General features: G+C 42.6%; 2 protein-coding genes across 3 annotated transcripts; both read right to left on the bottom strand.

Moving 5' to 3' along the window:
• Window positions 1-3,630: 3,630 nt before the first annotated feature.
• On the bottom strand, window positions 3,631-16,471 carry epn3b (epsin 3b). 2 transcript variants are annotated; one of them, XM_020618445.1, is made up of 12 exons: window positions 15,458-16,471; window positions 13,053-13,263; window positions 12,654-12,812; window positions 11,764-11,847; window positions 11,269-11,566; window positions 10,863-10,981; window positions 9,998-10,084; window positions 7,177-7,300; window positions 6,847-7,017; window positions 6,640-6,735; window positions 5,135-5,428; window positions 3,631-5,063 (listed from the first exon to the last, which is right to left on the bottom strand). In XM_020618445.1, exons 2-12 carry the CDS (start codon window positions 13,119-13,121, stop codon window positions 4,765-4,767), a joined length of 1,800 nt encoding a protein of 599 aa, XP_020474101.1. In that variant the 5' UTR covers window positions 13,122-13,263; window positions 15,458-16,471; the 3' UTR covers window positions 3,631-4,764. The 2 variants fall into 2 exon arrangements, with proteins under 2 accessions (XP_020474101.1, XP_020474100.1); XM_020618444.1 differs by having other exon boundaries at window positions 15,998-16,471.
• An 87-nt stretch (window positions 16,472-16,558) lies between these two features.
• On the bottom strand, window positions 16,559-23,371 carry LOC109970698 (uncharacterized). Its single transcript, XM_020618446.1, has 10 exons — window positions 23,319-23,371; window positions 22,505-22,697; window positions 22,164-22,351; window positions 21,911-22,057; window positions 20,483-20,581; window positions 19,932-20,074; window positions 19,671-19,798; window positions 19,446-19,591; window positions 17,672-17,863; window positions 16,559-17,275 (listed from the first exon to the last, which is right to left on the bottom strand). Exons 3-10 carry the CDS (start codon window positions 22,311-22,313, stop codon window positions 17,132-17,134), a joined length of 1,149 nt encoding a protein of 382 aa, XP_020474102.1. The 5' UTR covers window positions 22,314-22,351; window positions 22,505-22,697; window positions 23,319-23,371; the 3' UTR covers window positions 16,559-17,131.
• Window positions 23,372-23,377: the final 6 nt, after the last annotated feature.

The following is a 23,377-nucleotide window of genomic DNA, read 5'->3' as shown; positions in this document are numbered from 1 at the left end:
TCCCCACGTCACTCGTTCGGGCTAAGCCCGGCCGGGCCCCGTGGGGGGAGGCCCGGCCACCAGGCGCTCGCATTCGAGCCCCAACCCCGGGCCTGGCTCCAGGGTGGGGCCCCGGCTGCGCCATGCCGGGCGACGTCACGGGACTAGATCTTGGTCTATTCATAAGGGGCTTACTGTTGTATAGTACATAAAACATTTGCTGGGGGTGATGTTAGGTCAAGGTCAAAGGTAAAAGTGTTTATTGTCATGTGTAGAGTTAGGAAACATGTTTCCCTGTACAATGAAATTCTTACTTTGCAGTCCACATGAATGCCACACAGAACAAGTGAAATATAAAGTAGATAAGCAGTAACACAAATCTAAGACACTTTAAAACAACAAATGAAAGAAGTATAATAAAGATACAACAGTGGAGGTTCATGTCCTCGGATCATGCCGGGCTCTGACACAAGGGGGAACCCCCAGTGGAGGTTCATGTCCTCGGTCTAAGACACTTTAAAACAACAAATGAAAGAAGTATAATAAAGATACAACAGTGGAGGTTCATGTCCTCGGATCATGCCGGGCTCTGACACAAGGGGGAACACCCAGTGGAGGTTCATGTCCTCGGATCATGCCGGGCTCTGACACAAGCACACACGCACCTGGAGCAACCTGACTGCCACTGCTACTCTGCCTACCTGACTGCCAGCTGCTTGACACCTCCCGGTCCTCTGGTTCCTGTGTCCCTCCTGTCGTCTCACCTGATGCCTGCTCACCTGCCCATCCTCCTGGTTCCTTGCCTTACTGGTCCTCTGTTGCCCGCTGCATCGCCTGCCAGCCCTGAGCCTGCTAGACTTCCTGCCACTCAGCATACTAGTCCGTTATTCAATAAACTGCTTACCCTAGTTCCTGCATCTGGGGTCCACAGCACACACCCGCCATAATATTAAGATAGTTTTACAGCCATATTAACCTTGTATTTCCATATTGCCATCATAAAAGAAGACATTTTAATCTTATCTTATTTTAAAAAAGATGAAGGTAACAGTGTGTGGAGGTTCTGATAGTACCCCCAGGAGCTGCCAGTCTTAATAACGTGACTTGCTGGAGCTTTAAAGGGACCTTATCCAATGGAGATTGGAGATGAGGTCTCAGTATTATCCAATGTTATTGATTCATCTAAAGTTCTATATTCAGGTGAAAATGTTCTCTTTTCATGCAAATAATGGCAGCTTGCTTTCATCCTTTTTCCTTCTCTCCCGTGCTTCTGTGTATGACATGCTATACTCGTGGAATTTTTTTTTTAAGCTGCTAGAATGACAGATGTTTGCAGCACAGTTAATCCAGTGTTCAGAGAATGTAATGCTCGGACATTGTCTGTGCCATTGAGTGCTGCAGTGTTCAGTTGGAGTAAAAATCTGCATACACGTGGTTGCAGATCAACTGTTACCAGGCCATTGAATGTATCTTATTAAAAATTATCACTGAACAGTAGCTGGAAAGAAAACCTGCAAGGTGCAAAAACGGTCAATACTACCACCTAGTGGTCACAGAGCAAAAATATGAAAGGAAACTCGAAGAAAAGCTGCGGCTTTGGGTTAAAGCAGAGCTGTTCTGGTGTCGAGCACACTGTAGGTAGACTTCTTGATTAATTTTCATGGAGGCTGCTTATGGTTTAAGTGTAACTGTAGCCATGAAATGTGGATGAAATCAAAGTAGCATGACAAAACCTGGCCAGGACATCCTGAAATAAGAGTCTGATACTGATGATGGCTGCAGCAGAAATGATCACCAAGGGACAGTGTGTTCAAATAAAAAGACCTGTGTATGCTGGTCTATATATTAAACTGTTTGGTTTTGTATATCCTTCACCTATCATTAACTGTAGCATGAAAGTGTATCTTGGATTTTGCTGCAAAGCTTACCATTTTAAATGCAGGTGTGACTCAGCCTTTTAACTGTGGAACATGCTCTTAAATCCATTGATGACTTTGGTATTTTTAGTTGGCTACAGCTCTGAATGGCCTGAAAAGTGCTGGGGTGACCCACGCAGTTCTGAGACCAGACAACACCTTATCCGGATGAAGGATGAGTCCTACACCGTGAAACTGACAGACAATACCAGTGGAATCATGAACAGTGACTACCTTCTACTGATGAGATTTGAATTAGTAGAGTATTTGTTATGTGCTTGCAGTTGTTTTTATTCTTTAAATGCTGGCAAAGTTATTCATTGAATGTAAGTGTTTTCTTCCACATTCAGGCACCAGAACGTCCCTATGGACCCACACTTCACTGAGACCAGTGACGCAATCTCTTGGCATCCTGTTGTGAAAAACGGTCTTTGGGGCTTTGCTCTTTACCTGGATTGCAGAACAAAATGTGGTTGGCAGTTAACATCAATTTATTTTTTACCTTTTCTCTAACATAGGGTGTTCACAGTTCACCATGCGAAGAATGACTGGGGCTAGATCTTATCAAAACTGTTGAATATTTAGATTTGACACTGTTTTGTCTATAGTTGGAGACCTTGGGGAAACTACAGAACCATCTTCTTGATGCTGACCAAAAAAAAATAAGCAGCAGTTCATTGTTAAGACCTCTAACCGTCATTTTTAACTTCACCAAAACTTATGTAATCGTCCACATTATCATATCTGAGGTTATACCATATGTTAAAGTCAGAGTTATCTCAAGATATTTTTTTCTTCTTTAAGTCGCATGAGCAGGAGAAGGTAGATTTTTATCAGCAACAGGAGCGGTATGTTCTGTTTTTTGACAGATTGTAAAGAGGCAGGTGGTTTAGTCGGTTGTAGTTGCATTGATTCAGTCAGTGTTGTGGAAAAATATCAGAGGCGTCCAGTACCAGCCAGGTCAGCTAGTCTAATTAGAGACTTCACATTGCCTGTGAATACAATTATCTCCTTTTTGTGAAATTATATACAAATCAACACAAAAATCAGATTTTATAAATCGGTCTCATGACTTTTAACAAAGCAAGGATCATCACCTAAATTGCTTCATATGTGCAGATACTGTATATGCTTTCATCCAGTGATTTAAATTGGCAAAAAGTCCCTCACCACCATAATTTAAAATACTGGATTGAAACCTGTATTCCTAAATAGATTGACTGAGTTTGTGAGATTCTGCAAAAGCTTTGTTTACATCAGAAATGTGATTGATGGACATAACAGTCAAGTTTGTAGCTCTGTGTTAGCAGCAAAATGTCACTCCACCATTTTACTTTAAAGAATGAACTGGGCTGTGATAGACTTGGACATTTTGCAGGAAAATGATGTAACCCTTTACACACAAAACCTACTAATGCAGTAAGGGAATTTCTTATGCAGTACTTGCATTTTCTATCCTCAAACGGTAGGACTGGTGTATGTGAGGTGATGTTTGATATTAGTGGCTATTACACCCTATGTCAAATCAGTTACAGCAAGCTGGACTAGCCAAAAACAAAATGAACATCAGGCGCCCACGTCATCAGCAAGCTGGGAACAGAAAATGGCCCAAAATGTCTGAAAACGTGCATCTCTTTGTGACATTGTCATGAAGGAACACATGAATGACTGACTCATCAGTAAGTCACATGAACATTTTAGAAATTATAATGCAAACACCATTTATTTATTGGTATATTTTATAATACTGTATAGGTATCATTCTGTTAAATACATATGTACTAAGCCTGTGTGTATCTATTAGGCAGGCGTTCAAATCCACTTAGTGCAGTGATGACCAAAAATCTTGTCACAGATCCTGTCGAGCAGAGGAATGGAGCTACCGCTCTATACATCAGTTCATCTTCTGTCATTTTATCTTTTTCATATTAAACTTTCATTAACCCTCCCTCCCCAATCTGTTCTCATCACCCTTCATCTAAAATTAAGCCGCTGAGCTCCCCATTTTGTTTTTTCTGTAAATAAATGCCCTTCCATTCACTGAAGTTAAATCTCATTGCAGGAGCGTCAGATCAGTCTCCCTGAGGTCCTCCTCAGTGCCGCCAATACGACCCAGCCAGGAGTGCATTGTTTGTCAGCTGTAAAGACAGGCACACAGGTCCGACAGCGTAAAATGAATGATCAGTTTAGGTCCAGATTGACACAGTAAGGTCTAGCTTAGATTGGTTTAGTGGTGTTCATGGTGTTCTTGAATCCAACAAACTTTTAGATCCATTTCCAGCCATGCAGTTGTGCCAAGAAAGCTCAAGGTACTGTCTGACTCATCAAATAAACAGAATTTATTTGAAGAACTCATCTCAAGTACTCAGCACAATTGAATAGTTTGGTGTCTTCGGGGGTATAGAAGGTGTGGGGGATGCATTCATGCTTTTGTCGGTGAAGCAGCAGCGGTAAGGATCCTGGTGGACAATCAAAGTGTGTGGCTTCATCCCAGTCTTCAAAAGGTCTCTGAGGTCAAAGGGTGCTCAGAGTTGTTGAGGAACAGACATAGAAGGGATTGTTAAATTACACCCTGTTAGTTGTGTGGTGTGTGTATATGCACCCTGAAGTGCACCTGAGTGCATGTTTGTGTGTGTGTGCGTGTGTATGTGTGAGTTAGCTTTTCTTCAAGAGTTCAGGTTATATAGCAGCTAACGTGTCTGTAGACAGACACGAGTACGTCGAGTCCAAGTTTAATCCACTTCAAGTGTGCACAATGACATCAAACCAGGATCCGGTTCAGGCTCATTTAAATTCGTCTCACTGTAGTGAGCAGAGACTGAGTCTGTCACCTCCCTCAGTAGAACAGAGTTCAAAGGATGCAGGAGTCTCAGAGGAAGGGGTTGTGGCCATGTGTTTCTGTCTGCAACTGAGTGTGGGGTGGCGGCCGTGGAGAAAGGGGAAGCAAGGGCTTCGGGAGGTTAGAGGGAAGGTCTCGGACTCTGGCAGGAGGTTGTGTGAAAGAGGAGGGGAGGATAGGTGGCTGATGGGTGAGAGGAAGAGGCAGGGAGGGGCTGTAGGAGAGCATGTGGGGAGGCAACGGGGATGTAGAGGCTGGTCGCATTTGGTTGAGGGTGAGGCGAGGCTGGTCGCAGTGGAATGGGTTTGTGGGAGACGGCGCACTCAGACCTGAGAACAAAAGATTATCTGTTAGTTGGAAAAGACATATCACAGTATGTAAGTGCAGTAAAGCTTGTTACCTGAGAGAAATGGGTTGTTGTGAATCTTGCTAGGGTGGTTGGGGGGTATCAGGGCATCTAAATTGACCAGTGAGGTCCCTGTAGGTCCCAGGAAGGCCTCTGGGGTCCGACACACACGTGTAGGTGGCACACTGAGTGGAGGCGCCAGCCGGGACAGGTCAAACATCTCTGGGCTAGCAGACTCTCGTCCATTCACCTGGGGTTTCACTGCAGGCTCTGTTCCAAATGGATGTATCTTGGAGTCTGTTCCAGCAAATGGGTCAGAGTCTGGCTTTACCCCAAACAGCTCAACATCTGCATCAAGGAAAAAACAGAACATCTGGATAGCTATGATGGAATATGATATGTGCTTTATGGGTGAACAACTGCATGAAAAAGTAACATTTGGAAGTTGTTGGTCCACTACAAGCCTCCAGAACAGCTTCAGCTCATCTGCATTTGTTTAGTTACTCTGCAAATACGATAAAGGTTTTTTCTTTAAAGGTGCATTAACTAAGATTTTACACATTGTCTGATAACATGGGGCAGGAGGCGGCTCCTCTTCACTGTCCTACTCCCCCGTCATGACACTCTGCTCCTTACAGCGCTATCCATTATCTCTACTGCGTATTCCTGAATAGGGTTGTGGGGGCACAGGAGCCAGTCCCAGCTGTCACCGGGTGAGTTAGTTACACCCTGGACAGGTCACCAGTCTGTGAAGAAAACTCATTTCAGCTGCTTGTATTCATGTTCTTATTCTTTTGGTCACTACCCACACCTTGTAACCATAGGCAATGGTTGTAGCGTAGACTGACTTGTAAATTGAGAGGTTTGTGTGTCCCAGTGATCCTGGGAGCTGTGTTGTCTGGGGCATTAGCCCCTTGTAGGGTCTTCCAAGGCAAATTGGTTCCAGGGGAGGGACCAGGCTAAGAGCGATTCAGAACCCTGATGAAAATGGCCACTTTGAATTGCGCTACCACGCATGGATTAAGGAAACCAGGGCACCCTGCTGGCACCAGACCTGGGAGGGGAGCTCACCGACGGGCATCTGGTGGCCAGGCCCTGGCTCATGGGGTTTGGTCGGGCACAGCCCGAAGAAATAACATGGACCCACTGCCTGCAGGGAAAGGAATCGGGGTTGGTGCAGTACAAGTCGAGCAACTGGCTAGGTCAGGTACCTGGACCTGTTGATCCCTGGCACGTAAGCTAGCTCTAGGAACGTGGAATATTTTAAACTAGTTTTAAATAAAATGTAATATTATAAGGCATTTGTTACAGTGGTTCTATTAGATTACATTAAACTCTACCCATATTTTTTTCCACTGTGTCCTTGTCTGGTACGTGTCATACATCACATTACGGTGCACACTAAATCTGAAGTATTGACACCATGGTAGGGAATTTTGTTCATACTGTACTCTATAAATACAGTTATCATGAAAAAAGTATAAGATCTCCAGTGACTGTCAAATTAGGTTCAAATGTTTAGTAAAATCCACAGTACTGGCTGTCCTTTACTACACTACCTGTGGGACTGACAGGCTGAGGGGAGGACACTCGAGGAAGCTCCTTTTTAGGCTTGTCCTCATCCTGTGCAGTGAATGGCTCATACCCATCAACACCTGCATAAGAAAATGAAAACCGATTAAATCAGTATAATAATAAGCTGAGTATAGTGCTTCCAATTTTTGACAGGCAACAAAAACTACATGCTTAGTGTTTCTGAGGGGTACCTCCATCTGTTGAGCCGTCCCACACATGATTGACAGGACTGGAGCAGACAGGCACTGTGTCCCAGGGGTCTTTGCGTGAGTTGGAACATGGAGCCCAAGGATTGGATGTGTTGGAAGAGGAGGGAGGGGCCGTCCAAGGGCTACCAATCACAGGAGTACTTGAGTGGACTGCTGTTATAGCAGACAGATTAAAAACACAAAGCTCAGTTTGAGGCAGTAAAAACACTTCAGCTTGTAGAATCTGTCAGGGCGCCAAGAGATAGCAGTTCTAGCATTGCACTGGCCTTTGTGCATGTGGATGTGTAGGTGTTTCTGTGTTGAGCTACTCACCTACAATGTCCCAGGGGTCAGAGGAGATATCACAGGTGGGCTGGGCTGAGTTCCATGGGTCACTAGGGGGAGGCAGGGGCTCCGATGAAGAACCAAATATGTCCACCAGGTCCAACATGGCTGACTACAGAGGGGGGAAAAAATTCTTACAGTCAAACCTTCTCTTGTGTTTCCTCATTTGTGTCAGTGAATGGATATTAAAGCAACAGCAGATAATGTTTCTTGATGGGCTGAGAAAATGATCATACCTCTTAAGCTAAATGATCTATTTATAATAAGCTAATAAAAACAGGACTGTCAGTGCCTGTTGTTTGGCATTGGTGTATACACATACTGCATATGGCCAAGATGAGATTACATTCCACCTACATAATGCAGTGAAAAGTGCTTGAGATAATTCAGAAGAAGTGTCATCATTTCATAAAGTTCTCAGCCTGCATCTGGACGTCTCTGTTCAGATTCCTCTGCAGCACCGGAGATTGCAGAGCAGAATACACAGCACTGCAGTATGTTAAGAAATATTAGTTTTTTGTTTACTGGAATCTTTGTCACTGCACTTTGACACCAAAATGTTTGTAGAGTACATACAGCATAAGAAAATGTCAGGTGATTTAAACACGAGATTTCACATGAAAACGTCTTTTAAATATGACACAAAATATTAAAATATAAAAGGGCATTATATTGTGTAGTATATTATTTGATTTTTCTAAACTTTCCATGTAAAAATATACATGCTGAAGCTGAATAATGATTTGAGTGGGTATTGGAAACTGTAATGGCACAAAAATTGCACATACAATTGTTATATTATCAAGTGATATCATATTAGCACATAAATAAAACAGGCACATACTTATTGTTTTGAAGTGTTTAAACATTTTAAATGCATAAACATGTCCCATTTTTACATCATGATCATCAATATAACTCAAAGGAAACAATAATACCAGATATTCCATTTTAACAGTGACTTGCTGGGTTGGAAATTCAGTCTGGAACAAATGTTGACTACTACAGCCATCTCTCTTCTTCCATTGCCAGCTCTCCTAAACTCTGCATTATTAAATGAACTGTTTTAAGGATTTATTCTGAACTTTGTACATGTAGGGAGTTCTGCTTGGACCCCACAGGGGGTATTCTTGATTTGTCGCTAAACACTCATTCATGAGTTTAAGAAGGTCACTTTTAAAAATAAGTGCAGAGACAAGAGGATGTAAATTCACCCTTTATTCACCCTAAATCTGAGTCTAAAACATGTTTGTATGAGCCCAGTTTTGTTACATCACAACTAGTTTGGAAGCCAGTTGTAGTTCAATATGTAACTTAAACAAATGTGATATGAAAATTTGAACCCTCCAGTGCATGCACAGCAGGCAACCGTACTTAGGCTGATACCAGAGAGACAAATGTATCAACACATACCCGTATCTTAAACAGTGAATAAATAAATAGTGGAAAGAAGCTCCAGGGTCTGGTATACATCCAAGTACTGCACTCTGCAATATTTACTGTCAACAGATACAACTTTCAATCCCACTCCTTAGTTAGTTCTGGCTGCTCTGAGACCAGAGGTTTTAGGTTTTGCACCTATGATTTTCAGATTTGTAGCATTGTGAATTTTGTTTGCCAGACAGACATCTAGCCCTTCAGCAGAGGAACGCACCCTATAAAAGGAAGAGCACAGATGTGTCAACCATTCAGTAAAAAAAAAAAAGGAGCGAAACCTGTTTTCCTGACGACAAGTTAGACATATTTCTGTAGACAAATTCACCAGCCTCCTTTAGGTGTAACGTCACCACTATAGCCGCTGAATGTTTCTTTTCATAGAGACCAGTGTACAGAATTTCTCATTTTCAGCCATTTTAAAAAAGATTCAAATAAAATGGAATCTTTTGAAAAGGATGAATGAAATTTGAGTTTATTCTCCAGTAGATCAACCTCATCATCAGTGATCCTTGGGCGTCCATGACCCTGTCCCTGGTTCACTGTGTGTCCTTCCTTAGACACTGTTGGTAGGTACTGACCACTGCAGACCAGGAACACCCAACAAGACCTGTAGTCTGGGAGACGCTCTGACCCAGTCGTCAGCCATCACACTCTGGCCCTGGTCAAAGTCACTCAGATCCTTTAAACTTGTCTGTTTTTCCTGCTTCCAACACATCAACTTCAAAGATCGAATGTTCGTTTGCTGCCTAATGTACACCACACACTGGCAGGCGCCACTGTAATGAGATAATGTTATTCACCTCACCTGTCAGTGGTCATAATGTTATGGCTGATTGGTGTTAGTATCTAACTTTGTGAATACATCAGGCATTATGTTAGTCAGCGAACTGCTCAGGAGCTCTCCTTTACTGTTTGTTCCTGATCCTGACTTCCATGTTTTTTCTGTGAAGCAAGTACTGGATAATAATAAGATTAGAATATGATCTAGTAGAAGACCTTTACAAAGGAAAGCTGGTGACTCTGATTGGCTTGTTGACAGGCCAGTGAGTATGGGACATGGTGCGCTACATGACAGGGAGCATGCTTTCAAGTAAATGTCATGCTGAGCTCAATGTTAGACAAGATAAAGTGATTGCTATTCACTAGGCACCTCTTTCTCCTCCCTCAGCTCTTTACTGTTTCTCTTCCAAATCTTCATTATACAAATCTGTCTTTTTTGTCTCTTTCCCCCCCTGTCCCACAGGCCACACCATAAAAGCCTCATTCTTTAAATGCTTGCCAACCACCACCTACAAATGCACCCGCCCACCTCTCCATGCAAATACACATTTGTGTACCATGTATGCTCCCACACACTTGTTTTTAAACTCACCTCGCCTGTCCTTGACTGACTCTCTCCCCGGCTCTCATCCAGGGCCTTCTGTAACAGAGACTCGTCTCCTTGGTGACAGTGCTGCTCCTGCAGGGGCAGCATCGTGACATCATCAACATTACCACCACGGCAAAGAGCGTGGACACACACACACACATTAGGGAAACACAGTTTGGCTTAGTCCAGTGAAACAAATGTGGTGCCGTTAGCTTTTTTGTGCTGGTGAAATATTTAGTTGACAAAGAGGTGTTTTACAGTAAAGCAGAGAGAAGATGCAGAGGAGATCTTCAAAAATTACAAGCTGAAGTTTTAATAATACTAGTATGAGAAAAAGAGACATTAATATTGGTGCTCTGTTATCAGTGGGGAGCAGAAAGGATGAGGGGAACAAAATCTGTATAGTCGATATCCTGGAAAGGAGAAAAATCAATAAGGAAGAACATAAGGAAGGAAAGAGTTGGAAAGGAAGTCATTAGTCATCCCCAGCAAAGCATTTCAGTCAAGACAGATGAACCATACATCAAATTACAAAAAAGACAGAACTAAGAAGGTGAATAAACGCTGACAAAGAGCTAGCTGTAAGGAGTGAGGTGTGTGTACCTGCTCATGCTCCTTTTGGCTAAGGCTTTTAAAGCAATCTGTAGTTGTGTCTTCTTCCATCTCTATGGTAACGGGAAGGAAGGGGCAGCTAGATGAAGGTGGGCGAATGTTCACAATATTTGTGACCAAATTTTATTTATTGGAATCATCAAGAGGCAATGACACGTGTGCGCCTTGAATGCAAGGTTGTGTGCGTGTGTGTAACACAGGGAAGGGTGTGTGTGTGTGTGTGTGTGTGTGTGTGTGTGTTTGTGTGCTGATTTACCTTCTGACTCTCCTCCCTGCTCATGGCTAAGGCCAGCTGGAGCTGCAGCTCCTCCTCACCGCTAGTCTGAGGTCGAGCATGCTCCAAGTCTGAGGTGGCGCGAGGAGATGAGGATGAGGCTGCAGAGGGAACAAGTGAGCGAGGAATAAAGAGTGTGAGGAGAAATGGTCAGATTGACGTGGAGCACAGGAAGCGTGGGGCTGATTTAAATATTTTCAGGCCTACGCTGCAGTATCGATATTGCACTGTGATGGGCGGAAGCGCAAAGTGCATCTCATTAGTCGTGAAAAGCCTGAATAACAAGTGTGTGCTTTTAATTCTTCATCCATTTATTCACATATTGGCAGCACATAAAATAAGGCAGTCAGTGCTCCACACGCATTTAGACTTTAGCCACAACACTCACAGTTAAAGGAGCACGGAGAGCCTCTGGAGCGGCTGAGCTCCTCCCCATACAGCACAGCCATGCTGGGTTGACTTGTTCGCCTGCCTGGGTGGTAAGACGGGGGTATACCTCCGTACACTCCTCCGCACCCTCCGCTGCCTCCCCCAGCCATTCGCTCCTTGGTCTTAAGGGCTTGACTCCTCTCCTGGCGTAGCCGCTCCTCATCTCGGAGGAGACACACCAGCTGCCGTGATTTTTCCCTCACGTTGGCCCCTTGGTCTCTGCCATCACGGTCTATGTACTGGAAGTCACGTAGCGTCTGAACCACACATGGATAAAAGACATTTTTAAGCTCTTGTAGAGATTATCACAAAATGCAGAATGCAGAATTCAAGTCCTTATACTTCTCTGATTTTGTTTTACAACTATGATGATGATCCACATGAACCATAAACAATAAACCAGCTGGTTTTCTGAGGTCATTGCTGAGGCTCTCCTCTAGCTACAGTCCAGTACCTGAATGGTGAAGGCGTTCTCACGGCACTGTTGAGCCACTCTCTCCGATCCCGTCTTCAGCAGGTAATCCAACAGAGTCAGAGCCTGAAGGCAAATGCCGATTACCACACTGATACTAGAAAATCAGTATTTTGTTCCATCTCTACTCTACACACTGTAACTGACATCAGCTTTTGTAAAGAGCAAAAGAAAAAAAGCATAAATGTTATTAAATTGAACTTCTAAGGGAAACAGCAGTATATTTGTTCAAGTACTGTACTTGTGTGCAGTTCTGAGGTACCTGTATTTTGCTGAAGTATTTCCATTTTAAATCACTTTTACTTTTACTCTACTACACTTTAGATGGAGATACTTTTTACTTTTTACTCACCGCATTTATTTGAGTTGCAGATTCAGATTTTTAATGCAAAATACAGTCAAACAGTAAATGAAGATGTATTTCTATGGACCAACCACCTGGCCATGCATAAAGTGATTAAAACTGGCTCCACCTTTTGTTCCACACAAGTCACTATATAGTAACATATATGCTTATTTTTCATTAATTAATAGAAACATTTCTTTGCCTTATTTTTCAACTTTTCTTCAATGTTTCCTGAACAAACGTGGCCCAGATTTGCACATTCATGTTATTAATAGTACTTGAATTTTAGAGCATGTACTTTGTACAAGTATTTGAAATGGTAGTTCTTCTTGTAGTGGAGTACTTTTTAGGCAAGTACTTGCACTTTTACTTGAGTATTAAATGTGTACTTTTACCACCTTTAGCGGTGACTGACCAGCAGTTGGAGCTAAGCTAATGTTAACACAGTTCAGTCTAGAGAAAACTAGGAGAGTGGAAGTAAAACACACAGACAGGATGTAAACTGAGCAGTAAAATCTTGTGTCACCTTGTAAACGTGTCTCCAGTTCTTGCCGCTGTCGTTGAGGCGTTTCCACACCATGCCCATGACCTCAGCAAACGCCACCACGTTGAAGGTCAAGTCGGCAATCTCGGACATGAGAGAGGAGGACGGGCCCCATGGATCGTTGGAAGTGGCCTCGCGAACCTGTCGCCAGCAGAGGAACCATGGTACCCATTTCTTTTCATGCTTATATTTCATGCATATAATGTTTGTATAATGTCGCCCAGAGAAACAAATAAAAAGTGAAAGACTACAAGTGTCAAAGCATATTTATCCACAACCCAAGACAAATCAAGAAATATGAGATTTTTTTCCCCTCTGATCTGTTTTAGGCTTCTGCTTTACTGCACATCAGTGAAAGAAAACACGGTTTATTTACAATACCTTGATCTCTGCTTCTGAATAGTTGTGCACAATATTCTTCACCTGCCGGCGCAGGGCTGAGGTTGTCATGGTGACAGATGATGGAGTTGTGGAGGGATAAAACGTAAAAGCAAACAAGGGTGTGAAAGGGGGAGTGTGGATGGAAAGAGGAGAGGAGAGGTAGCTACTGAAATGAAGGCTCTTCTTCTCTGTCAGGAGTTACAGGACGCCCCTGTACGAAAAAGATGAAGGCAATACATGAGTATAAATTAAAAGTATGACTTTGGTGCTCTTTATAAGCTAATATGATTAATCAAAGGTTTCAAAATCTGACCACGTGGCTCCCACATCCCTCCACCCCCCAACACAAAATCAAGACATTTTCTATAGATTCTGTGCTTTGGGCTAAAACTTTCTCCCAGTTTTTTGTTTAACCCTATATTTGCTCACAAATTGGGACCAATAAAGAATGCCGAATGAGCTTTTAGCAGGACCAAAGTCACTAGAGTTCATCCCCTGAGGACCATGAAGGTCACATGCCAATCAAATTGAGATATTTTAGTGTAAAGTAAAGTGGTGGACCAAATAACCGACATCACTTGAACCACACTATCAGTCAAGGTAAGTGCTGCACTCATTGATTCATATTCTTGCTCTGAGTCAATATAAATACACTCAGCATGAATAAATGATGAGTGACGATCGTGGGTGAATGTGTGGCTCACAGTTGGTGCCCCTTCAGAAGGAAGTAGGTCAAACAAAAGCACTGGTACTCAGATGTCTGATTAAACTTCTTGGTGGCTTATTTTATTTGGGCCAACACACATGTAGTGTGTGTGTGTGTGTGTGTGTGTGTGTGTGTGTGCATACGGACACACACTTGCAACCCATTTTTCTCTTCCAAATTGGTTTTTCAGAGGAGGCACAAAGGAACTGATCATTATGGGTTCATGTACTTCTCCCTCTGCCTGCCACTACAAAGCCTTCACAGACACCGAGAGACACTGATTAAACTAAAACTGAAACTTGGGCGACCTCACTAAACTAACCCTCTTCTCATCAGACTGTTAAAGACAGATATACTTTTCAAATCTACAATATCGCAAATCACATGTGTCTCGTTATTATAGGAAATTAAATTTTGAAGGACAAGGTGAAGCTCATTTATCCAGTTTCTAAAATTTAAATGTATTTTCTTATTAAAAACTAAGTCATTACAGTGTGTGGTGGCAAGGTTTAGTTGAACCTTGCCAATGTTCCAAAACTATACATTATCATGTGTATAACAATTTGTTGAATAATAAAACAACATTTTACTTGATGATGATTAATAGTCACTTATAACTCACAGGAATGCATGAGAATTAAATCCTGTTTTGTAGTAACAGTAACACAATAACATAATAATCTTATACCATATTCAGTCATGGACAGAATATGACTCCTGAACACAGACTTGTGGCTTATGAACACCTGGATCTTTTGTACCCCTGGGCAGAAAACCCGTTCAGTAATCCACATGTATATAAGAACACATCTGAATATAAGAACATCATTAACAGATTGCTACTGCTATAATAATGATCACTGTGTATTATTTTGTTCTTCACAGTTATCTGCTTTCCCACAACAGTTCAGTGAAGCTACCACGCTGAAGCACAGGATGCCCCGCTCTGCCAAAAAGCAAACATCAGCAGAAGCACAGGGGGCCTGAGATGCACACAGCAGGGACACAGATAGAAAACTCAGAGCGGAGGATGAGTCCCAGTGTTTGTGCATGTGCAAAAACAGAGGGAGAGAGAGAGACTGAAGGGCATACTGAAGAAAGTGAAGCTCAGCAACTTCAACCAGTATCACATTTCTGCACAATCATCTTCTGCTTGGACACACACACACACACACAAATTAAGCTTATAAAAGGCTGGTATTGTTTACTGTATGAGGTGATTGAAATTATAGTTCTTTGTATCCCTTTATGTGACCCTCACACCACAACAGATGAGTCACGGTGGGGGAGTAATATGCTATGATCTGTCTTTGTGAATAGTGACTGTTGACCTAAGTGGACAAGGGGCAGTAGCAGGAACCCTAGTGTGTATAGTGTGTAGTGTGAGTGAAGGAGGGATTTGTGTGGCTATTGTGTATCTATAAAATCCCAAATGCAAATTATATGTATCCTGGAATAAGCATGTGTCTATTTGATTGCGTCCCAGAGCAACACAGAGACAGACTGTGAGGAAGTCATCCAGGGACAAACTGTGGAGCTGCTCAGTGAATAATGGGACAGCTCTGACGGCCCCCATGGTGGTTTTTTTTTCCCATTTTTGAATCACGGCTGAAAATGACTCATTTGGATGTAATAACGTATATACAAACCCACTATGAGCCAGCAGTCAGTCACTAAACAGTATGGACCAGCGAGTCACCTGATGAAATCATCAACTCGAGTCGTGATTCTCTGATCTCCATTGAGGCAGTTGTCTGTTTTACACGAATAACTTCAAAAATCTTATCAAAATGATCACTTAGAAAAATCTACTTAGGCCTGAGCCCAGCCACTTTTACCACACAGACTAAAATAGTCAGGTTTATTGACGTTATTCGGACAGATGCGTCAAAGTGCTCAAACACGAAGAACTTACGCCACGTTTCAGGATGCGCATGCGTGCTGTGGAATCAGGTGTATACTGTATTTTTTCAAGTAGGGATGGAGAGCAGTGTGCGCCCGTGGTCGGTCTGTATAATGCGTGACCCAGCGTTCCCTTTTGCGGTGGGTTCCCTGTGCGGGTTGCCATGTGTGGCACAGTCCGGCTACTGTGCTGAGTTGCCTCCTAGACGTCGGTTGGTATTATATCTCAGAAGGCTACATGTAACGTGCATGTATAAAGGCTACACACACTTAAGAGAATTGTCAGCCAGACAGCCCCAGGACCGTCTCCCGGTCATTCCAACACCGTGCGCCTTACCTTGTCCATCGCTCATCTCTCGTCTTCTCCACTGATCATCCTCGCCTCTCTGCTTTTCTCCGCTCCCAATCCTCAGCGTCGATATTACCCCGCTGGGATCGGCTAAGCAGGGCAACCACAACGATCCTCCCCACACCCCTACCCGCTAAACGTGAGAGTAGAGCCGAACACAGTGTTTCTGGGGATCCCTGAATGGGGATGTCAGCGGATAAATCCCGGTTTACCCCGGAGGATGCGAGCTGCTCGGGCAATCAGTCAGTGGTGAAATCCGCATAAGACAAGGATAAGCCACAGCATACGGCTCACTCTCTCCCTCTCAGGCAGCCCCATCCACGCACGCACAGAGCACCGGCAGGCTAGGCACGCACAGCACAGCAGTCATAACGGGGAGCGTAAAACGGGAGGCGGGGACGCGTCGCCTGCAGAGTCAGCGCCGCTGTTAACCTACTATCATCCGTTGGTGTGAGTGGGAAAGCGTGACTGAGGCAGAATAAATATTGCTCCAGAAGAACAAATATTGTATTGATATAACAACAGAAAAAAGTCTGAAATATGTTTAGATCTGTTCTATTAATGTCATGCATTGTTTAATACAGTATTACACATTTTACTGTTAACGAGGTAATCTACATAAAATCATTCCAGGGTTATCACCACCAGATTTTTCTTCAAGTTATGCCACATGCCCTCAAGTACAACCATTTGGCAATACTCACATTTATTTAAAGATTTTTAAAGTCCAAGGAAAGCAGACCCAACTTTATTCTGGGTATGTCCCAAACATAAAAAAACCTACAAAGTGCTCATCATCATCTCCTGTCTTATGGTCTCCTCAGTGCAAAGAAATGTATTCATATGTCCTGGACAAGACATATGTATTACCATGCTGACTGACACTTAGAGAGATCCTGGTCCTATCAGACTGCAGGAATTTGAATGGATATGGAGACCATTAATTTCTTGCAGTATGTGAAAGGGACAGGCACTTAGTATGTACTGCACAAGTGCTGTTCATTGGCACCAAGGCAGCACTTTGGTGGATGGATGGAGGTGGTCTTTCTGGTTTACTAAATTTTTATGAAGAATTGTATTTCTTCTGTGATGTTCTGAGGCAGAAATATATGTATAGGAATCCTATGAGACATGTTTTATTACATCTAACCACATATCAAGTGGAGCTCCTGTCTCTTTTGTATGGTGACAGTGTGGGTCCTGCTCATCTCTCTCATCCATCAGGTCACATAGGGAATCCACCAGGTCTTCCATCAGAACATAAACCTGCCAGACAGATAGATTTAAGACTGGAATAACTTAAAAGTCCATAAAGTTGGTGGATTCACAAAAGCCATGTTTTTTTGTTGTTTTTTTAAAGCAAACATCACAATTAAACAAGCAGAGGCTGAGCTACAGTGTACCAACTTCTAACCCCAAGTATAGGTCAAGCTTCTGGTTTGTAAAGCAGGTTTTCTGTTAAAACTTTGAAGTCCAGTCCAAGAAAACCCAACCAACATTGTTGGGTTTATTTTGTCCAACTTTTGAAAACTCCTCCAGTGTCAAATAAGGTCCTGCAACTGTTTTCACTGGTTAAGTGAAGAGAATCAAACTGAAATTTTTGTGCAAGATCAGTGGACTGCCCCTTTAAAATCAAAACTGTATGGGAAGAAAATGACTTGCCTTTCTGTGCAGGAGCCTTGTGTAAATGTTCATCACCTCTGGCTTTACATTTTGGTCAAGTGGCTGTTGGCCGGAGACTGTTGATGTGCTCACTAGATAGGCCTCAGTCAGCGGGACTGATTCCTTTCCTGGCCTTCCCCTTGTTTTTCCTTTCCCCAGTTCATCCCTCTTTTTTCCCTTCTTTTTGCTCTCCTTTACACAAGGTGGACAGATATGAGACAGACAGTGTAACAGAAAGATATTAGTATTTGCTGGAGTTTTTACTGAGCATGCAGAAGGGTTGGCGGTACTACAGTGAGTCGGTGGTCGTATGCAGCTTAAATCATGAAGAACAACCTCCCACATATATTAGACATCCTCTATTGTTTAAGTAAACATATAGCTGTGTGTGTGTGTGTGTGTGTGTACAATGGATGTCTTGGAGTAGCCCAGGTGCTCTTAATTCACACCCTGTGCTCACAGTTGGAGAGCAGGTGCACATTTTCTCAGTGTTCTGTTACCATGGTACCCTGTGAGTAATACACTGTACCCTATCTATGACTCAACCATCACAGAGTGGAGAAAATCACTCCACCAAATATACAGGCAAGACTGGGTCTCTAGTCTATTTCTAAATTTCAGATTCTGCTGTTTGCCTTTGATGGCTGACGACAAACATAAACACAAACCATTAGAAAAGAGATTCACACTTGGCACATGTTTACAGTACCACGGATGTCTTGGAGTAGCCCAGGTGCTCTTAATTCACACCCTGTGCTCACAGTTGGAGAGCAGGTGCACATTTTCTCAGTGTTCTGTTACCATGGTACCCTGTGAGTAATACACTGTACCCTATCTATGACTCAACCATCACAGAGTGGAGAAAATCACTCCACCAAATATACAGGCAAGACTGGGTCTCTAGTCTATTTCTAAATTTCAGATTCTGCTGTTTGCCTTTGATGGCTGACGACAAACATAAACACAAACCATTAGAAAAGAGATTCACACTTGGCACATGTTTACAGTATGTGGCGACCGACATGACTACAGGACACAACATCTCATCATCTATATCTGAACAACACAGCCCCTATGCTGAAGATGAAAAGTTGCTGAAATTCAGATTAGTGAACAGGACTGTGCAAAGTGACTGGGTATAAAAAGGATGAGCACATGGTGGGTGGAAGCAGGAAAACAGTCGTCTGCATTAAAATGAATCTGCACTAAGTAACATTTGTTTGCCTGTTATCTCACCCAAACAGTAATACTGCAAAAACATGAATGTCCTCTACCATATTCTGGTGGTACAGCTGTAAGCTGCTAAAATGGCCTCTCTGGGGAAAAAGCACTGGTTGCAGAGCCTTATGACTAAAGAATGGCTGGTTTAACACTACAGATCATGTGGTCAGTATATCATACATACTGTACATAAAAAGCCACCAGTGTTGTGGAGAACAGAAGGCAGCACTTATAAGACATCGTTTAAGGAAATTAGCCTATAGAACATGAAGGTAGGCTTATACAGTACAACTGAGAAACAACCTGTATAGGTGGCTGAGGAGGTAGTAACAAGACAACAGGAGCCTGATGAATGGCAGATAAATGAACTGACAGCTTGACGGGGTGAAGGTGATTCATGACTGAACTGAAGTGATGAATCATGTAAATGCAGGATACTTCATTCATACTCACATTTAAAAAAAACTTTTGAATCTGCTGCAATAAATCATTTTAGAATTCTCTGTCACAACAAACATATACCGTCTTTCTCAAATATACCTTTTCACCTCACCTCCACTGATTTTTCAGTTGTTGGGGACTTGGATTCTCCTCTGTTGTCATCTTTAAGTCTGGACTTTGCCCCACCGTTCTCCTCATTGGCAGATGATCCTCTCTTTTTGTCACTCTTCTCATCTTTAATTATGTCATCAGCCAAATCTGTTGCATAATAATATGGTTGGAAATAGTAACATTATCTTCACCAACCTATGTATGATTGAAAGCGTGGTAGTCTCACCAGCATCTGGGAGTTGGGATTTGTCCTTGTTTTCAGTCCATGCCTTTTTCTCTGGGACCCCCAGCAGGTTTCTGAGCCGCATGGCCTCACCGGCCATGGTGTCCAGCAGTATCACCCACAGCTGCTGCCTGCAGGGGGCAGCACATACCACCATAACCGCTAAGCCTGTTGCACTGAGGGCGCAGGTGTGGGATGTAGGTGTGTGTATGACAGAGAAGGATTATATGAAAGCAATGTACACAACTTGTGTGTGTGCTTCACCCTATTATTGCTGCTGTTAGATGGTAGCGCTTCAGTTCAGAAGGTGCAGACAGCTGCAGAAGCAGGGAATTGAGCTGGTTCAGGCTCTGTTCTCTGGTGAGGGTGCCCTGAGTTGACTCATGCTCCGGTAGAGACAGAACAACCTTAAGTATGGGAACAAATGAGCGGACAAATTTGTCAAATTAGTCCTTTGTATGTAATCATATCATCATGGGATGAAACTGTACAAAAAAATAGACTGTAATCAAAGAGGTCGCTGAGACCATGACCTTGAATCACCCTGGTAAATGTACTACTGTGGAGACAAATGTCTTTTTTCAGCATTATTTCATTTAGCAAAATCAGTTTTCCTTTTGCTGTATGTTTCCTTTGTACAGCTACAGAGTGGGGTGACATGCAGTTAGGAATGCTTTAGAACTCAGAATCTTTGAATAAATTAGATGGCATGCTTAATAAATCCAAGAAAGGCAACTAGGACTCTTGTTCATTTCTCATCTATCAACTACTAACCAAGTGTTATTATGTACCACATCACCAGATAACGTCTTTACCTGTCGGAGTGTATCAACAGAGAGATCCCAGGTGCATCCTGGATTCACTTCTTGCCACAGTGTCTTTAGAGCTTCCACTGGCTCATCAATGTACTGCAACTGTAACAGTGTATGGAGCAGTATCTTACACTTAGTGGACAGTTTATTAGGTACACATAGCTAAATCCACCTAATTCAGCAGTCCTTCAATAAATCCTGTATCTGTTATTTAGCCCAACTGCTAAAATATGGGGTGGGCAAAATAAAAGAAACACCTCTCAGTGTAATACAACATGATAATCCTATTCTGTTTGTAATTTGACACATTTTAATTGTACAAGAGTTTTATAGTTGCTTACAGACCTTGGTTTTAAATTTGTATAATTTTAACTTGTTTTCCTTTTTGTTAGTTTATGTGTCTTAACATGTTCTGCTTTTATTTTTATTTGTTTTGTTGTGAAGCACTTTCAGCATCCATGGGTGTTGTAAAGTGCTATATAAACAAATAAATTAAATTAAATTTTAAATGAAATTAATATTTAACTGCACCACAAACTGCATCTACCAAAATACTGTTGAACCAGCGGTTTGTGTGCAGTTCTAACAAAACCTGAACATTTATGACCTACATGAAGGCTTACTGCAGGGCTGTTGGATTAGACCATATTATTTTTAGCTTGGTGTGATCTCGTGAAAAGGTCAAGAGAGCTGTAATGATCCTAATCTTTGGTAATGACACATGTGACTTAGTGACTATAAGTCCCCCTTTTATCCTAATTATGGGTTAGATTACTGAAAATAAGAAAAAATAATTTAATCTTGATGTTTGAGTACACTTTGCCAGTGTTGTTTCCCTCCTGTATCTACTGGGAATTAGCTCAGGCCACTTTTAAGACAGTCATGCTCTATATTCACCAGAGAGTGCACTAATGAGCCTCCCACATAACCCAGTTAGAGCTATGGTCTTTAGTTCACTGCCATGAGAACATAGCATTTTACACAGTGTCGAGGCAGTAGTGACCGGTTTAAGATATTAGCAGTTATGATCTATTATTAGCTATCTATTATTAGCTAATAGCAAATTGGGCATTATGAAGGCAATAATATAACTGTGGAGCGCTAAATGAATGAGGACTACAACACAATGGGCTATTCATACTCCTGCTATAGTCGGTGAAATGTCAAACAGAACAACCCAATGAATGGGTCTACAGTATTAGCAAGTCATCTCACATTGAAATCAAGCCACTCTGATGTATAACGAGCACGATGGCTCAAACACATATGGAACAAAGGAAAGCAGACCATTATATGTTTAACAAGACCATTATATATTTCATAGGATCTTTCTCTGTTGGCACTGCTGAAGGTCCTAAAGAGGGTTTGTACAAAAAATAAAACTGATTTACTGATGCTTAAAGAAAATTGCTCCCATCTGTAAACTTTTACCTTGGGGTTTTTCCTTACAAACACTTGTTCCTCAGTGATGTAGAGCTCTGCAGGAGAGCTGGGTCTCTCTGGGGTGTGGACCCCCCGTAGCACCTCGTACACAACTGACAGGCATGTTTTTACTATTGCTGTTTTTTCCAGTTTCATCTGCTCATTCAGAAACAAAGACAAAAAAAGCAAATTGGTTTCTCTTAATTTAAGTCTCAATGCCATCTTTTCTCACTTCCAAACATGCAGTTTAATTGTGCACCACCTCTATGAAACGCCTCTGGTCTGCGGTATTGTCCTCGTAGAGAGCCACACCCTTCAGCGTGACCTGCAGGGAGGCTCCTTGCAGCAGCACAGGGTGGGTGTTGAGCTGCCACAGTTCAGTTTTGATGCCTGGCTCCTCTGACTTAAACATGAACTCCACCCGCAGGGTATCACCTGGAAGGATTACACCTGGGTGCGAGGGGAAGGAAAGCAAAAAGGCGAGTTGAGTAATGGTTGAAAGATAAAGTATGATGTGCTGACCTGCAGACAAACGGTGCGTGACGTAAGAGTGGTGGCAGCAGGTGCAGGGTTATATCTGTGTGTGTGTGTGTGCGTGTGTACCGGAGGGGGAGCTGAAGTAGAAGTGTGGACTCTTTGTTTGTGATTGCAGGTTAGGACAGTGCTGTGGAAGGGGAAGCTGCTGCCAGCTGTAGAAAATGGCTGCACTGCCCTCGTTGTGCAGCTCCAGGTGGGACGAGGCTACTTCTCCAGTCGGGGCTTCAAAGATTATTGTGGAACTGATTCCTACCTCTCCCTGATGAGTGAGTTTAGGAGAATGAGAAGTTGAAACAAATAAAAGCAATAAAGGCCCTGAGGGCCAAATACAGTGAAGAAAATAATGTGAAAGGTGAACATACAAACACAGATGAGGACAAATGCCACCAGTGAGAGACTGTGTGTGTTCTAAGAAACTCTCATATGTCTCTAATAGCCAGCACAAACAAATAAAGGTTGGTTACTGATAGGTTGTTACTAATAAAGCAACAACTCAATCAAACCAACAAAGCTCCATGCTTTCACATTAAAAGCCTACCTATAAAGGGAAGGATTTTAATGTGAAAATACTAGAGTATTATGAGGTAACTGTTCAAGGACACAGGAAAAGTGAAACACCTGGCATGACTCTTGCTGTAGTGAATAAATTAGAACAGTGGAATGTATCTACACAACAGACGACAATGGAGGAAGTGATGAGTTTACATTAAGTGGGGAACAGTGGGAATTAGATATACAAGCCTGTCTCTAACATGAGCCTGTCAAAATAAAGCCTTGCCACTGAGATAAATACAGGCCTCAGCCACTGTTGGATGCAGTTATTGTGTGAAATTTACAATCTACTTGTTGACCAACTTACAGTGTAAAAGTCATTCTGTACCTGTTTAGAGGTAGAGTTTCCAGTCCAGCTAGCAAGCTGACCACAGAACCTCACAGCAG

The sequence above is a fragment of the Monopterus albus genome, unplaced genomic scaffold (genome assembly GCF_001952655.1).
Source record: "Monopterus albus unplaced genomic scaffold, M_albus_1.0 scaffold205.1, whole genome shotgun sequence".
Lineage (NCBI taxonomy): Eukaryota > Metazoa > Chordata > Actinopteri > Synbranchiformes > Synbranchidae > Monopterus > Monopterus albus.
This window is presented reverse-complemented; position numbering and strand designations above follow the sequence as displayed.